The sequence below is a fragment of the Nycticebus coucang genome, chromosome 22 (assembly GCF_027406575.1).
Source record: "Nycticebus coucang isolate mNycCou1 chromosome 22, mNycCou1.pri, whole genome shotgun sequence".
Taxonomy (NCBI): Eukaryota; Metazoa; Chordata; class Mammalia; order Primates; family Lorisidae; genus Nycticebus; species Nycticebus coucang.
This window is the reverse complement of record NC_069801.1, coordinates 1,373,366-1,391,353: the sequence shown is the minus strand read 5'-3', so window position 1 is coordinate 1,391,353 and position 17,988 is coordinate 1,373,366. Positions and strand designations below refer to the sequence as shown.

General features: G+C 45.6%; 1 protein-coding gene across 1 annotated transcript in view; it reads left to right on the top strand.

Annotated features, from left to right (window-relative positions):
• The first annotated feature begins 206 nt into the window (after positions 1-206).
• Positions 207-17,988, top strand: part of MMEL1 (membrane metalloendopeptidase like 1) — a 32,369-nt gene continuing 14,587 nt past the window's right edge. The window contains exons 1-5 of the mRNA XM_053576919.1: positions 207-348; positions 14,557-14,634; positions 15,392-15,451; positions 16,430-16,591; positions 16,874-16,954. Of these exons, the coding sequence (XP_053432894.1) occupies positions 228-348; positions 14,557-14,634; positions 15,392-15,451; positions 16,430-16,591; positions 16,874-16,954 (502 nt within the window). The 5' untranslated portion in view covers positions 207-227. The remainder of the gene's footprint in view (positions 349-14,556; positions 14,635-15,391; positions 15,452-16,429; positions 16,592-16,873; positions 16,955-17,988) is intronic.

Here is a 17,988-nt window from a genome sequence, read left to right as displayed (position 1 = left end):
TGTCCACAGCCCTGAGACCCAGGTGCCCAGCAGGGGGTTGTGGGCCTGGAGAGAGGGACCGGGACAGGGTGTCTCCAGAGCACCCAGCGCCTGCTCCTCGTCAGCTCCGGCCCTTCCAGCCTGGGGCGGGCTTCGGGAGCTCCACAGACTCGCCTCTGCCCTGGGCGCTCAGCCCTGCGCTCTCCTGTGCAGAGCTGCTGGTGGGGAAGCTGGAAAGCCCAGTGGGGATGGCGGAGAGCGCGGGCCGGGCTGGCCAGAAGCGCCCATGCTTCCTGATGGGGATGGTGCTGCTGCTGCTGCTGACCGGCGCCCTGGCGGCCCTGGGTGTCCTCTACGCCGCCAGCAGAGGTGAGTGAGGGCCCCGCACCCAGACCGCACCCGCTGCTCGCTCCTCCCGGGTCGGCCCTGGCTCCAGCAGCCTGGTCACGCCGGCAGAAGGGTCTGCACTGGGCGCGGGGGCTCCCGCCCACGCTGCCCACTCACAGGGGCCATCAGGGACGCTGACTTGCAGGGACCGGCGTCCCTTCCAGAAAGCTCTGCCTGGGCCCAGCGGGCGCGCGGCTGTTGCAGCGGCTCTGCCCCGCCCCTACTCCGACCAGGCCCCCGCCCCACTCGCGGGCAAGTGGGACAAGAGCCCCTGGAGGTCCGGGGGTGGCTGCGCGGGGCCCTCCACCGAGCTGAGCTCACCTGGCCGCTGCCATCCTGTCCCGAGGATATGCCAGGGTCCTCCTTCCCCTGTCACCGTGAGCCTCGGTTACCGGGACCTTCCATGGGAGGACGACGGGAGGAGGCCAGGCTGGGGTCCCACCGAGATGAAGGTGCAACCGGGCTGTCCCAGGAACACGTCCCCTACGCCCCTCCCTCCCTCTGTACCTTAAGGCCGATGTGGAGGAGGCGGAACTACTCCCCGCTCAGGCTTGGGGTGACTTGGTCCACATCCAGCTGCCCCTCCCCTGTCCCTGGGCACAGCCCTGTCCCTCTGAGCCCTGGTGGGCGTGTGCACGTCGGGGCACTCTCGCCGCGGACAGCACCTAGCACAGAGGCTCTCACCTCGGGCCTGGCTCTCAGCAGCAGGCACCACAGCCTCCGATGCCAGGACTCGCGGCTGGATCTGTATTGCAGTGGGACCACCCCCCTGTCACAGGGCAAGGCTGCTTTTGGGGATGTGGCAGACGTCCCTGTCCCAGCTCCCCTGGGGTCTCCTGGCAGGGTGGATGGGCACCGCCAACTGCATGGGCTGTGGACAGAAGGGTGAGAGTCAGTCTCCTCAGTCATTCTGGGAAGACTGTGTTCAGGGCTGTCTGAGCATTAATCGCCTGGGTTTGAGACTCTCAGTTAAGCAGGGCTGACCCAACAACCCCCTAGCTGTGGGATATAAAGGGCCCTTTCTCCCCCCTGGGTAGCTCCAAAAGGCCTGAGCCCACCAGACAGGAGAGACCCTCCCTGCACAGCCTACCTCGTGGCCCTTGAGGTGCTTTGGATCCAGAGGAATGTACTCGCCCTCCCAGTACTGAGCTCTCCCACTCCTGGACCCCTCCAGGGCCACAGCGTCCTGGGCTAGCTACCTCCCACAGCCAACCTCGGCCTCAGCCCTGACTGAGCTTGCAGAAGGTTTTGTACTCCTCATTACAAAAGTTTTGAGGTACACAAAAGTCAAGAAATGTAAAATCTGTGTGGGAAACAAAGCCCTCCCTGCAGCACCTATAAACTGAGCAAGTTGAAACTTGTGCAAGTGACTCAGAAAGGATGCTGCCCACGTGTTTCTTGGAAGTGACCCTTATTAGTGGACCCTAACAGTGGACAGCCTGTCTCAAAACTTTTGTAGTGACCCACACATGCAGGCTTGTTTTTATTGTTGATTCTGAAGTATTTTCCCCTTTCCCTTGTGATTTCTTTCCCGTTGACTCAAGAGTTAAGACATTTTTAAAGTTTTCCAGATGTACGTGAGTTTTTAGTTACTTTTTTTGAATTATTGATTTCCAACTTAATTGCATTGTTGTTGGGAACCATGGTTTATGTGATTATTTGTGTGATCCCTTGATATTTGCTGAGGCTTGCTTTAGAGATAATACGTGTCAATTTTATAAATTATCCACGTGTATTTGTGGAGTGCACCCAGTCACTAACTGCTAGATGAGAATCTATGTACATACCCATCAAATCGATCAGTCTTCTAAAGATTTGCTTTTTTTATTCTCTTGATCTTTCAATGATTAAAATGTAGGTGTTAAAAATCTAGCTCTAAAGAGTCATCTATTCCTTCTCATAGTTATGTCATTTTAAATTACCTACTCAAGGCTATATTAGTATGTGAATACAAATTTAGATATAAATTATAAAATTAGTTTCATAAATATAATAAAGCTGTATACTTACATACGCATATAAAATTAATGTATCTTGTACTATATATAAATATGTAGTGACCCTTTCTGTCTTAACAAGTGTTTCTGCTTTTCTGTTTTAAATTCTTTTTGTCTGACGTGAATATCAACTATTCATTTGCTTAATCTATTTTTTCATTCTTTTTCTTTGAAACTTTAGTTCCTTTAGCTTTACACGTGTCTCTTGCAATAGCTTATAGCTGGATTTTCAGTTTTGTCTATCTTTTAACGGATTTTGTCTATTTGCATCACTGAGATTGCTAAAATGTATGTTTTTTCCATTGTGTTTGTGTGTGTATGTGTGATTTTTATCCTTTCTTTTTTTCTCATTTCTTGATTTCTTAGGAGAGCTCTATTATTATTCGCTCCTTTTTCTCTCAACTAGCTTGGAAGTTTTATAAAGACAGTGCCAAGGGCGATGCCTGTGGCTCAAAGGAGTAGGGTACTGGCCCCATATACCAGAGGTGGCAGGTTCAAACCCAGCCCCGGCAAAAACCGCAAAAAAAAAAAAAAAAAAGAGAGAGTGCCAAAAATATATATACACATTTTAAGAAAGGAAAAAACTGTATTAAAATTGTAATACTCACGTCATGTTTGACTTCTGCAATTACAAGAGATACGAAATACAACAAACAAGATAACAAACACTATCAGTATATATTGAGTATTACAAATTTAGTACAGTTTTTTTTCCTTTCTTAAAATGTACACACATTTTTTGGCACCCTCTGTATTTTTATTCTTTTGGTGGTTATCTTAGATTTTTTTGTTTTAATTATTTATTATTTTAGGCCGGGCACAGTAGCTCACTCCTATAATCCTAGCACTTTGTGAGGCCAAGGCAGGCAGATCGCCTGAGCTCATGGGTTCGAGACCAGCCTGCGCTAGAGTGAGATCCCATCTCTCAAAATAGCTGGGCGTTGTGGCAAGTGCCTGTAGTCCCAGCTACTCGGGAGGCTAAGGCAAGAAAATCGCTTGAGCCCAAAAGTTTGAAGTTGCTGTGAGCTGTGATGCCACAGCACTCTACCCAGGGTGACAAAGTGAGACTCTGTCTCTAAAAAAATTTTTTTAATAAATAAATAAAATGCTAGCAGAAAAGGCATATTAAAAATTATTTATTTTAAAAGTTGTAGATCTTTTTTTTAGAAAACCAAATGTTTTTACAAAAATTATACTGAGGAACGGTCCCATGCCCATCCTCAGAAGCAATGATGTTCATTGCCTAATGCAGAGATTGGCAGACTATGGCCCATGGGCTAATCTGGCTCACTGCCTGTTTTTGTAAATAAAATTTTATTGGCACACACCTGCTTATTTATTTACCTATTGTTTCTGCATGTTCTCCTGCAGCAACAGCAAAGCTGAATTGGTGAGACCAAGTCTATATGTGGCCCACAAAGCCAAAAATACTTACTGCTTGGCCCTTTACAGATAATATTGCCAAACCCTGAACTGGGGTGTCTCCTCATGTGCCTAAACTTTCCCTTGAACCTTCTCTTGTTGTTCTGCAGTTTAGATCCGTGGGAGGCATGCTAAGATTATGGTTAACACTCGGGCTCCCTAGTCAAAGCCCAGCTGTGTGACTTTGGAAGGTTATCTTTTTTCCTTTTTTTTTTTTTTAAGAAAGAGTCTTACTTTGTTGCCCCTGGCAGAGTGCCATGGTGTCACATCTCACGGTAACCTCAAACTTTTGGGTTTGAGTGATCCTTTTGCCTCAGCCTCCTGAGTATTTGGAATTATAGGCACCCCCCCCCATAATGCCTGGCTTTTTTTGTTTGTTTGTTTTAGTAGAGACAGGGTGTTGCTCTTGCTGAGGAGCTCAACTCCTGAGCTCCAAGCAATCCACCCACCTCAGTCTCTCAGAGTGCCAGGATTACAGGCATGAGCCACCACACCCTGCTGGAAGGTTTTCTTAATACTTCTATGTCTCAATTTCCCTGTATATAAAACATAAATAATATTAATCATACATTAAAGGTTGACTTGAGGGCTCAACGATTTACTGTATCAATAACACTTAGAAAAATGTCCATCATGCTATTCATGACCAGATTTAGTAACAAAATGGCAGATTTTATTATTGTTATTGATGTCTTGTCTGGAAGGCAGATTTAGCTTTATAAACCAGCCAGGCCCCCACCCTCCCAACAAAGGTATTTCCCAGCTTTAGTTAAATCTATAGTCATCATTTACAAGATTTTTATTCTGTAAGCAGTTTTTATAGCTGAGCTGTGAAGAATGATGAATTGTATTTCATTTTTTGTCCTTATTTAATTTATCATTAATAGCTACTTTGAAGTTTTCTTCTTTAATCTGTAAAGTTATTTTGGTTGCAAAGACTACCTTTACTCATCTCAAATATCAATCTTGTGCTTATAAAACAAATAGTAGTTAGTTGTGGAAAGTCATAATACAACTTGAGTAAAAGTGGTTGCTGTTTTAATCACTCTGGGTTTTTTGAGATGATGTTTCTGATTTTTTTTTTCATATTTTATTTTTATTGTTGGGGATTCATTGAGGGTACAAGAAACCAGGTTATACTGATTGCATTTGTTAGGTAAAGTCCCTCTTACAATCATGTCTCGCCCCCAAAAGGTGTGGCACACACCAAGGGACGTTTCTAAATTTTAAAATTATTTTTCTAACCTGTCCGATGTTTCCTCCAAAAATAATTTTTGTAAAGTGAGCAGCTTTTAATTTTACAATTTACTGTCTTTCTTCTGCAAAAGTTTGCAAGCTTGAGTCCAGGAGTCTGACAATTTCTAGCCTAAAACTAGAAATTGTTTTTAGTTTTTACTTTATCCTGTTGCTGTCTGACCTTGGGTAACTTTAATAAGAGGACATTAGAGGGCGGTGCCTGTGGCTCAAGGAGTAGGGCGCCAGGCCTATATACTGGAGGTGGTGGGTTCAAAGCCGGCCCTGGCCAAAAACTGCAAAAATAAAAATAAAAAGAGGAAATTAGATCACATCTCTAAGATCCTTTTCATTTCTGGAAACAAATGAGTCCATACATCTTCAAAAGAGCATAATTCTTGCTCTTCATAACAATTATTAAGTACTTACTAGGTGTGATAATATGGCTTGGGCTCACTCAAGCATGTATGTATAATTACCTTTCCAGAATTCTATGAATTCTACCTCTGGGCAAGCATTCCTGGGCTTGTTTGTTTTTTCTACCATTTCCAGTGCTCTTTATTCTTGTGGATCCATCGTGTTAATTCAAATTCCCCTCTGCCCTCCCTTTTGCTCTTTGGGGAACTTATTTTAACATTCCTGATAGTTCAGATATGCTGGAAATGCATTTTCTCCACTTCTGTTCATCTGAAAAAGTCTTCATCTCATATTCATTTTTGAAGGATACTTTCTCAGGGTATAAAATTCTAAGTTGACAAGTTTTTTTATTTCCATTGCCTTCTGGTTTGCATAATTTCTGAAAGGCGGTCTGCTGTAATCCTCACCCTCATCCTTCTCCATACGTAATGTTTCTTCTTATTCGAGCTGTATTCATGAATTTCCTTTTTTATCTTTGGTTTACAGCAGTTTGGCAATTGTGTAGCCTTGGTGTGTGTGTGTGAATATATTGATATGCTATTTGGAGCTCTCTGCCATTGTTTGGTTTTGTTATCTTTCACAAATTTTGGAAAACAGCCATTGTCTTTTCAAATATATCCTCTTTTTCCTTTCTCTTCTCTCTTGGGTACTCCCCAGGCATGTATGTTGCATGGCTTGCTATTAACCTCAGTATTTGGTCACTGTCTTCAGTTTTTGTTCACTCTCTTACTATCTGACATTCAGTTTGACTTAGTCTTCAAGTTCACACGTTCTTTCCTCCACTGTGTCCAGCACATCTGTCAGTCAATTAAAAAAAAATTCTTCACCTCTCACAATGTGTTTTTATTTCTGATATTTTCATATGACTCCTTGGTATAGTCTCCATTTCTTTTCTGAAGAGGTGTTATGTACCTTTTCCTGTAGATCCTTTATCATATCACTCATAGTTATCTTTTAATTTTTATTTATTTATTTATTTTTGAGGCAGAGTCTCACTCAGTTGCCCTTGGTAGAGGGCCGTGGCATCACAGCTCACAGCAACCTCAAACTCTTGGGCTTAAGCAATTCTCTTGCCTCAGCCCTCCTGAGTAGCTGGGACTACAGGCGCCCGCCACAACACCCAGCTATTCTTTTGTTCCAGTTGTCATTGTTGTTTTAGCTGGCCTGGGCAAAGTTCAAACCTGCCTGCCTTGGTGTCTGTGGCTGGTGTCCTACCCACAGAGCCATGGGCACCGCCCACTGATAGTTATCTCAAAATCCTTCTCTGACAGTGCCAATATCCAAGCAATGTCTCCTCGTGACTTTATCTTATGGCAATATATTATTTTTCTTATGCAGGTGTGTCTCATAAATTTTTACTGAGTGCTGGATATCATGTGTAGAAGAGTAGAGACTGAGATAAAAAGTATTTGCACCAAGAATTAGACATGCCTCTTCTTCTGTAAGTTTGTTGGTGTGAGGGATTGAATTTTTCTAGTCAGGAGTTAGCTGCTCTGGGATTTTGTTGTTGCTACTGTAACCCTCAGTGCACCACAGACTTCAAATTCCTCCAACAGAGGGCTACTCTTACCTACGCTTACTTTTTTTTTGTTTTGTTTTGGTTTTGGTTTTTTCTTTATTTGGTTTTGTGTTTGTTTTGGCCTTCATGCATTTGCATATCCATTTTGGGTGTCACGGTGTCATGTATTTCTTTCCCTGGATACCCCCGGCAGACCACTATTCATCCTTTGAGACCAGGCTTCAAATTCTATTCTTCAAGGAAACATATCATGATTCTGCCAGAGAGAGTTAAACATTGCCTCCTTTACCTCGCTACTTTATCCAAATACTATATCATCCAGCCCAATCAGGCTATATTACAATTATCTTTTGATATGCTTGCTTTCAGTAACAGATTGGTTTAAGAGTGAGGGCCACACTGTATTCATTTTTCTTATTACCCAATTCTGATAGTGCCTAGTACATGGTAGGTGCTTAATAATTTCTCAGTATTGAATGACATAGATTATGCTTTTTTTTGACATAGATTATGCTTTTAAAAATAATTTTAAAGGCATGATTTACATGCCATAAATTCACTCTTTTAAAGTATGCAATTAAGTGGTTTCTAATATATTCACAAAGTTGTGCAAGCATGTGTTGTTTAGTTGACCTGGGCCGGGTTCAAACCCGCCACCCTCGGTGTATGTCGCTGGCACTGTAACCACTGTGCTACTGGCACTGAGCCAAATTTCAGAATAGTTTCGTTACCTCAAAAGAATTCCTTCTTCCCCTCAGCTCCTGGCAACTACTAATCTAATTTCTATTGCTTTTTTTTTTTTACAAATAAGCAAGACAATTTATTTACAATTACAACTTTATTTACCTGCACTTACTATTACCAGGTGCCAGAGGTCTCCACATTTTTCCCGCTCCAGCCTCAGCCGTCAGCAGTTCCCAGGTGCCTATGACACAGAGGGGTCTCTCTACGTTCTTGTCCTTCCCCTGGTGGTGGATTGCTTTTGCAGTCAGTTCCGGGCTTGTGTTGGATGTGGGGAGTGGAGGGCTCTCTGGTGTCCTTGGCCTGGTGCCAGGGTTAGGCAGGCCTGGTGTGCCTGGGGATTGGGGTGGAGTTCCTTGCCCCAACTTCATATCAACCAAACTTTGCCCTGGGCCTGTTTTTGCCACCTCTCCTCTCATGATGACAGGCCTCTGCCTGATGTTAGTCTAGAATCCTGGGCCCACAGGGTCTTCTGTCTTTCATCCACAAGCATAGGATTTTTACTACCCTGTTTCCCCGAAAATAAGACAGTGTCTTATTTTAAGGTGTGCTCCCAAAGATGCGCTAGGTCTTATTTTCAGGGGACGTCTTATCTTTCCTGTAAGTAGGTCTTATTTTCGGAGGATGTCTTATTTTCGGGGAAACGGGGTACTAACCCTCCTGAAGAACAGTGGATTTTGCCTGGTCCTTGGGAGAGAGAGAGGTTGCTACCTTCTTCAGTGGTTTAAAGCTTTTGCTCCCTACTGGAAAACGGTCCAGGCAGGAATAGTTTCTTGCCTGTGCCTCAACCAATGCAGGTCACCTCCTGAGTCCCCATGTCACCAAGGGAGGCTCTCTCTGGCATCCTGAGACCTTCCACAATCTTTCAGAAGCAACTGGTGAAGGCCTGTGCAAAGAACTTGGAGTTTAAAATCCCCCTGATGAGGTTCTCAGCTATTTCAAACTAATGTGATAGCCGGTGCTTGGCCTGTTAAGAATTTGTTAAAACTTTTTAGCTGATGTCCTCTTACCCACTTATTTGGAACATCTCTAACTCCCATGTCCCGTCAAAGATGAAACAAATACTGTATCCCCTCATTCCTTAGAGCAGTGGTTCTCAGCCTTCCTAATGCCTTCTAATGCCGTGACCCTTTAATACAGTTCCTCATGTTGGTGACCTCCAACCATAAAATTATTTTCATTGCTACTTCATAACTGTGATTTTGCTACTGTTATGAATCATAATGTAAACATCTGATATGCAGGATGTATTTTCATTGTTACAAAAGGGTCGTGACCCACAGGTTGAGAATCTCTGCCTTGTGACCTCTGTTTTTGAAGGTGCTCCAGAAAAGTTATCTGACTTTTTCTTGTTGTTAGGAAAGGAATGATATTCTACTGTACCTTTTAATGTCTGAAACAAAAAGCAGAAATAGTCTACCTTGAATTTTTACGTGTACATTTAACCTTAATAAAGGATTAGGCTATTCAATATCTCCATCCTTTCTTCCAGACAATACAATCGTTTAACTCTTTGTACCACCACCCCTACTCTGTTCACATGTTATTGCTGTTAGATTTTTGGTCTCTATCCTATTTTTGCATACTACACATAGGCAACATTATTAATTAATTAATTGATTGATTAATTGATTAATTAATACAGTCAGTGTCAACTTAGATTTTCCTATGTCCTAATCAATCCCTTTGCTCATCATTCTTCATCACAGGCAGTTCTTAAGAATAATTTCTCTTCTTTCTGAAATACATACTTTGGAACCTCCTACTCAAAGGAGCTTATTGAAAATTCAAAAACCCAAGGCCTAGCCAAGACCTACTGGATCAGTGTTTGTATTTAGGAAGAGCCTCAGGTGATTCACCTGCACATTAAAGTTTGGAAAGTGCTGCTTTACAACAGTGTTTACCAAACGTGTCTAATAATCAGAATAACCTGGGACAAACGTTAAACATACAGGCTTGGGCCCTGCCTCAGTCTGCTCAGGCTGCTGTAGTAAAATGCCATAGCTAGGTAGCTTAAAAAACAAAACTTTAATTTCTCACAGCTCTGGAGGTTGTGAAGCCCAAAGTCAAGTTGCCAGCTAATTCAGTATCTTGCAGAAGGCCGCCTTCTTGCTGTGTCCTCACACAGTGAAGAACTCTTCCTCTCTTATAAGGGCAGCAGCCCACCAGATTAGGGACCCACCCATATGACCTCATTTAACCTTTATCACCTCCTCACAGGCCTTTTCTCCAAAGATAGTCACATGAGGGGTTATGGCTTCAACATATGAATTTGGAGTAAACACAAACATTCGGCCCATAACAAGCTCCAAACTAAGTGGGCACAGGAATCTCGTATGGTAAGACCTCCAAAACTATACTGTCACCCACATGACAGGCCTTTCTTGTGAACCATCAAGTTGGGGAGGGACCTGATTTAAAATAGTCTATTAGCAGCAAACTCATAGTTTTTGTTTATGTAAAAATAACTTTATTTAGTATTTATTCTTCAGTGATAATTTCATCAGTTACATGAATCTCGGCTTATTTACTCGAAATATCTTGAAGGCTTAGTTTCATGGTTTCTTCTGACTTCAGTTGCTACTGTTCAGAAATCTACCAACTTAACTGTCATTCTTGTGTAGAGTGGACCATCTTTCCCCTCTGAGTTGTCTTCCCTTTGTCATTGGTATTCTAAATTTTACTATGAGATGTCTACATACAAAATGCTTTGAGGGTGGCACCTGTGGCTCAAAGGAGTAGGGCTCTGGCCCCATATACTGGAGGTGGCAGGTTCAAACCCCACCCTGGCCAAAAACTGCAAAAAAAAAAAAAATGCTTTAAAAAAAAATGCTTTTAATTTATGCTGCTTTGAATTTGTTGCAATTCCTGAATCTGAGCTCTAATAACATTTATTAGTTTGGGAGAATTTTAGCCATTGTTTTCTAGATATTTTATCTCTCATATCATCTCTGTTCACCTTCTAAAATTCTGATTATATATTTACTCCATTTTTCTCGCTCTCTCTTCCATGCCTTCATGTCTTTTCTTCTATATTTCCATCTCCTTCCTTTGTCCTGCATTCTGAGTAAATTCTTTAGAACAACATCCAATTCACTAACTCTCTCTTCAGCTCTGTTGTATCTGCTGTATAACTCATCCATTGTGGGTTTGTTGTCAATATTGTTTTTAAATCTCAACAACTACATGTTTTTATTTCTAGAATTCATAATTGATTCTTTTTCAAACTGATTCCTTTTTAATGTTCCTTTTTTTTAATTCTTTAATTTTTTAAATTTTTCAAACATATTTGCAAGGCCAGGCACAGTGACTCACGCCTATAACCCCAGCACTCTGGGAGGCCAAGGTGGGTGGATTGCTTAAGCTCAGGAGTTTGAGACCAGCCAGAGCAAGAGTGAGACCCGATCTCTAAAAATAGCCAGGCATTGTGGTGGGCACTTCTAGCCCCAGCTACTCAGGAGGCTGAGGCAGGAGGATCACTTGAGCCAAGAGTTTGAGATTGTTGTAACCTATGATGCTATGGTACTCTATTAAGGGTGACAATGTAAGACTGTCTAAAAAAAAAAAAATCAAACATATTTAAATTGTTTTCTGTAGCTGTTGATGCCTAAAAAATCAACCCAAACTCAGTGGTCTAAAACAAAGTTGTGGTGACGTGTATCTGTAGTTTGGCTGGGGTCAACTGATCTAGGTCTGGCTCAGTTAAGGAATCTCTGCTCCATGTGAACTCCATCCTCTTGCCAGGACCAGCAAGCAAGTCTGGACATATTCCTCTCCTGGCAGGAGCAGAAGTTCCAGAGTGCAAATGAAAACGTACAAGACCTCTTAAGGCCTAGGCTCATAACTGGGACGTTGTCATTCCCACCTTATTCTGTCAGCCAACACAAGTTACACGGGAAACCCATGTCAAAAGATGGGAGAATGTCCCCTGTCTTTTACTGAGAACAGCTAAGCAGTTATGTGGGCATGGACACAGAAGAGTCAAGACGTGTGGCCAGTGAGGCCACTTTCACACATTCCGAGAAGATGATTCTAGAATCTGAAATCCTTGGAGTTCTAGTTTTGCTGTTTCTTGTCTCTCCCCCATGGAAGATTCTTCTTTTTGTAAACATGAATCTGTACTTAGATGGGCGTTGTCTGTAGGAATACTGCGTCACTGGGGCTGAGAAAATTCCCTCTGGAGAATACGTGTGTTTCTCTCCAGGTACCTTGGGATACCACCAGCCTGGAACTTCTTTAATTGATTCCTCAGCATGAAGCTCCCTTGGCCACACAGTTATGTAACTCACGCCCTGCACCCACATGGCAACCAGCCTGGGACTGTATGTTCTCAGGGGGACGATAGATTTTTTTCCACCCAACAAAGTCCTTTGGCAAGAGAGATAAAGAATGAGGAAGGGAGGGATGGAGAGAAGAGAGAAAGAGAGTGAACATAAATTATTTATTCAATTCAAGAAATTAGGAAAACAAAATTTGCAGAGAAAATGTCCAAAAAATGTTTAAATGTTTAGAATCCATGTAAAAATAATTGGCATATTACAGAACTTGTGCAAGCAAACATAAAAGAACAGGTAATATGTCATTTGGGTGACTCAGAGGTCACAAGGAAAGTGACTCTTTTCTGGAATTATGAGGAGGATTTACTTTGCTTCCAGCTGATCACGTTTTAGCATGAGAGTAAGACTTCCCTCCTAGTCAGATGTGTGTCAAAAGGGTCTTGCTGGGCGGCACCTGTGGCCCAAAGGGGTAGGGCACTGGCCCCATATGCCAGAGGTGGTGGGTTCAAACCCAGCCCCTGCCAAAAAACTGCAAAAAATAAGGGGGGGGGCTTGCTGTTTTGCTTTCTCTCTTACTCAGAAGAACAATATTTCGAAAGACAATGTGGGTATAGAAGTAAAATCCGTCACCTGCTAGGGATGCAACCATGAGCATACTAGCCCACCTCCCCATCAGTTTTCTTGACAAAAAAGTGGAAAAGCATTGCTGTGAGCTGTGTGATGCCACGGCACTCTACCGAGGGTAATAAAGTGAAACTCTGTCTCTACAAAAAAAAAAAAAAAAGTGGAAAAGCTGAGGCTCACAGACTTCTTGTGATGATAAAATGAGATGCTATACGTTAAAGGGTGATGTGGGAGGGGGAACACCTACCTCATCTAATTCAGTTTTGGAAATGTTGCCTCCAGAGCCCATTGTATCTTCAGGTAGCTCTTAAACTGTACCATCTGATAAATCTACCTGAGGACATTTCTTCCAACAAAAAGGTCATGGCAGCCTCTGTTGGGAACTCTGCAGAGGTAGGACATGAGGAAGGACCCCCACCCCCACCCCGCCACTCGTCGGTTTTAGAAATTTGTTCTGGATATGTCTGGCTAGACTGCAAACAAAGAAATCCAATGCATTGTCTGGGACTCCCATAACTCTTTATTCATTCTGTCTTCCCCTTCTGGGGCTCATCCTTCCTTCCCACCAATCTGGGCTTCCAACTGGTTCTGAGTGAAGACATGTGAACATTTGTGGCAACGTGTGCCTGGTGGATACACACTCTCTTGGCTTCTGTCTCAAGGTCTCTCTTCATGTTTGAAATATATTTTTGCTGGGTATAGAATTCTAAGCTAACAGTTGTTACTGTATTTCTCTGAAGCATGTAAAGAGCCCATTCCATCGTCATCTTTGGCCCATATCTTCTGGTGAGAAGTCTGCCGTTGTTCTTATTGTTACCTGAGTGTAATCATAGTTTGACTGTGATGCCGCTAGATGTGGTTTTCTTTGTATTTACCCTGCTTGGGATATATTACACCTGCTGGAATATATGTGTTAAGCCGTTTAATGTTGTCCCAGATCCTCTGTTCAGGTTTCACAAAGCAATATTTTAAAATTTTAGAACAATTTTAGATTTAAAGAAGTATTACAAAGGTAGTACAGTGAGATCCTATATACCCCACACCTGGTCTCCCCTATTATTAACATCTTGTATTAGCATGATACATTTGTCACAAATAAGGAACCAATATTGATATATTACTATTAACTAAATCCATACTTCATTCAGATTTCTCAGTTTTCCTTTTACCACCAACATGCACTCAGTGAAGGCCCCATGAGGAAAAATGGGCACAGGTGCAGACTCTGTGACTGGGCCTTCCCAGAATCCTGATCTCTTGCACCACACAGGTGCACGTGGCCCCCACGTAGCCTGCATGGCAGATCTGTCCCCTCTCTGGCCTAGCTCCAGAGATGGAAGCAGCCACAGTTCTCTCCTACCCTGAGAAGGGCTGTCCCTTTCTGAAATTTGGTTTGTTCATGTTTCTTTACATCCTCAGCTCTCTGGTGGGTTTCTGTAAGCCATCATGTTGTGGTTTCTCCAGTTTGATCTCCTTGTTAGGGTGACAGCTGTGGTTTATTTCCATCTTCTGCATCCTGATCAGAAGCAGAATCCCTTCTCCTCCTGGTCACCCCTGGCTGGAGCTCAAACGCCCTCTGAAGCAGCCCACTGTGTGTGGGTCTGACCGGTGTTCAGGAAGATCCTGGGGTGGAAGAGGATGTGGGGGAAGAAGATGGGGGAAGGTCCCACCTCAAGTGCTCCCTAAACCCTGGCAGATGGGAATAGCCTGGCGTGGTGGGGGTAGAATTGGGGGCAGGGCTGCTCCTCCCACTCAGGCCAAGCACAGACATGGAGAGGAACCCTGAGATAAGTGCTGCTGCCTCCTGCATTTTGCCCCCTGGTGACCAGCCCTCACTATAAGGTGGGGGATGCAACACCCCAGTACTGTAGGAAAATGCCAGTGCTTTCTCAGGCAAGTCTCCACACACCCCAGGGAACCAGCACTGGAGGCTGAAGCTGAGCACTGTGTTTCTCCCCAGGGAAGCAGCTACCACCCGTGGCTAGCCCGCTGTGCTTCTCAAAGGAAGAGAAGATCATTGTAAAAAGAAAAGTCCGAGGTAGCCTTTGCCTTCCCAACCAAACACACCCCCACAGGAGTAGGCTCAGAGACTGGACCTCCTGTGGGGCAGGGGCCTCCACAGAGGGGCGGGGCCCTGTAGCCAGGGCAGGTTGCACCACATGCCCCTTATGTGCCACAGGAGGGGCGTGGGGAAGAAAGGACAGGGGCAGGGACGCTGACCATGAGCACTTGCTGGATGCAGGATGATTGCTGGGCACTGTGAAAAGCTCACCCCAGCCTCACAGTGGCCATATTGGAAACAACCAACTAGAGCAGGGGAAGGCGCAGGCTGGGGGCAGGGTGCGCAGAGAGGGGCAGCGCAGCAGGCTGGGGCAGGGCACTCAGAGAGGGGCAGCACAGCAGGCTGGGGCAGGGCACGCAGAGAGGGGCAGCGCAGCAGGCTGGGGGCAGGATGTGCAAAGAGGAGCAGCACAGCAGGCTGGGGGCAGGGCACGCAGAGAGGGGCAGCACATCAGGTCCCTCTGGCCTGGGCAGTAGGTGAGAGCTGCTGGTAGGGGCAAGAAAGCAGAATGTCCAGCTTTGGCCCTTGGAGGCAGGACAGCTGTGGGGTCAATGAAGGCGGAGGGAGCAAAGGGGCTCCCAGGCCATTGCAGGGTTAAGCCACTTGGGAGGACTTGGACTAAACTGACTTTGGTGGCAGGGGGTGGGATTTGATGTCTGACCCACCCACCCCAGCTGGGGACCCTGCCCACCACCCAGTCTCTCCACACGTTTACACCACTCCTTTCCCACAGCCGCCCCAGAGCCCCAGGTGACGAAGGAAGTCTGCACCACACCTGGCTGCGTAATGGCAGGTAAGCCCCCTCCCACGTGCCATCCACACACCTGCCCAGGGGCTGGAGACTTCCAGCAGATGCATCACAGGCCCTACCCAAGGCCAAGGGACCAACTCCATGGCATAGCTGTGGTGCTGAGTGGGCTGAAGTGGCAGTGAGGTGAGGGGAACTCACATTCTACTCTGGTTTCATACCTACTGTCGTCCTCAGCCTCTGCAGTGATCGAATTGAGGACCCCAGGGGCTTGTGTCTGCATTTACAGAAAGTTCAAATGAACAGACCCCCTGCTCTCTTAAAGTTTTCTCCCAGGAATTTGTCTTAAAATTGGAAGCCATATACCGCTATTTGAAGGTGACAAAAATGTGGAAATAGTGTGAAGGCACACTAGTGGAGAAACTCAGAAACGTGGTTTTCCTGCCCAGGTTGGGGTCTAGTAGGCTCGTGGTCATACTGCTGTGAGGTCCCCAGCCTCAGGAGTGGCATAGGAGGGAGGGTCCTGGCAGGGATCCTGGTGGAGAATACAACACAATCACCCCACTGAGAGTGTACAGCTGGAACCTCCTTCCCATCCCTTGCACACTCTGGGTTCCTGGAGCAAAGCCATCTCCTCTAACAGAAAACACAACACAATGGTGGGTAAGCGCCAGCCCTGCTCCCAAGGTCCAAGCTCACTGATGAGGAAGGGGCTACAGGGGCAGGTCACCAGCTAAGCACTTCCTGTGAGTTTCTGTCCAAGTCCCTGTAACTGGATTAGAGAGTGAGGCTTGGAGAGGCCATGGTTCAAGTCCACATGGTTAGTAAGTGGGAGCCCCAACAGCTGCATCCAGATTGGGTGACTCCCCCTGCTTCCAGCTTCACTGGAGCTCAGAGGGGGCAGTTAACTCTCCCCGGGGACGTAGCTCCAGGGGACAAGACTGTCTCTTAGGCTGTCCCAGGCTTTGGGGCTGTCACATCCCTATCTCTCCTCTTCCTTCTCCATGCCCTGGGGACAAGCAGCCGCCAGGATCCTGCAGAATATGGACGCGTCTCAGGAACCGTGTAATGACTTCTACCAGTACGCATGTGGAGGCTGGCTGCGGCGCCACGTGATCCCCGAGACCAACTCCAGATACAGCGTCTTTGACATCCTTCGAGACGAGCTGGAGGTCGTCCTCAAAGGTGGAAGCAGCCACAGCCTCAGGGTGCAGTGGGGTGAGGCTGGTGCCTGCCCCACTCGAGGGTGGCAGTGTGGCCGGGAGCTAGGGATGGCCGGGAGCTAGGGATGGCCGGGCCCTGCCCTGCTGAGTGCCCCTCGGTCTCTGTGGGTGTGGAGGAGAGGGATTCCCCCCCAGGGGAGCCCCACAACTGGGCTGAGTGCTGCTAGGGTGGGGGGACCTCTGACCTGGACCCCTGCCCCATGGCCACCTCAGGCCTCTGTCCAACCTTCTCCTCTGCCCACAGCGGTGCTGGAGAATTCCACTGTCAAGGAACGGCCAGCCGTGGAGAAGGCCAAGATGCTGTACCGCTCCTGCATGAATGAGAGTGAGTGTGGGGCCCCAGGAAGGGCTGAGGCAGGTGGAAGCTGCCCCTGCCAGAGCCCAGTTGAGCCCCAGAGCCCCATGGCACCCCCTCCCAGTCACTGGGTCCAGGCTTCCTGCTCATCACTTACTGCACAGTGCCCTACGAGCTTGCTGACACCTCCTCCCCAGCACAGACCACTTTGCATGCAGCAGGAAGACAGTAGGGGCCTGCCTGTATGTGTTATACGCATACGTGTGCATGTGTGTGCACATGTATGTGTGCATGTGTGTGCACATGTATGTGTGCATATGTGTGTACATGTGTATGTGTGAGTGTGTGTGCATGTGTGTGCATATGTGTATACATGTGTATGTGTGCATGTGTGCATATGTGTATACATGTGTATGTGTGCATGTGTGTGCACGTGTATGTGTGCATATGTGTGTACATGTGTATGTGTGTGTGCGTGTGTATGTGTGTGTGTGCGTGTGTGTGCATGTGTGTGCATATGTGTATACATGTGTATGTGTGAGTGTGTGTGCATGTGTATGTGTGCATGTGTGCATATGTGTGTGTGCATGTGTGCATATGTGTATACATGTGTATGTGTGCATGTGTGTGCACGTGTATGTGTGATGTGTGTGTACATGTGTATGTGTGTGTACATGTGCATGTGTGGGGCATGTGTAGGTGTGCCTGTATGTGTGCATATATGTGTATGTATTATGCATGTGTATTGCATGTATATGTATGTGTTCATGTGTATTATTTGTATGTGTGTCCATGTGTGCATGTGTATGTGTGGGCATATGTGTATATGTGTGCATATGTGTGTACCTATGTGTATGTGTATATATGTGTATCGTGAGTGTAGGTATATATGAGTATATGTGCACACATGCGCACGACTATATGTATGTGTGTTTGTTGTGTGTTCATGTGTATATTGTGAATGTGTGTGTTAGAGGGCAGATTTTTAGTGTTTTCAGTCTTATTAAAAGGATTTCCATGTGTGAGGCATCCCTGGTCCAGAGCCCCTTAAACCTACTTGGAGA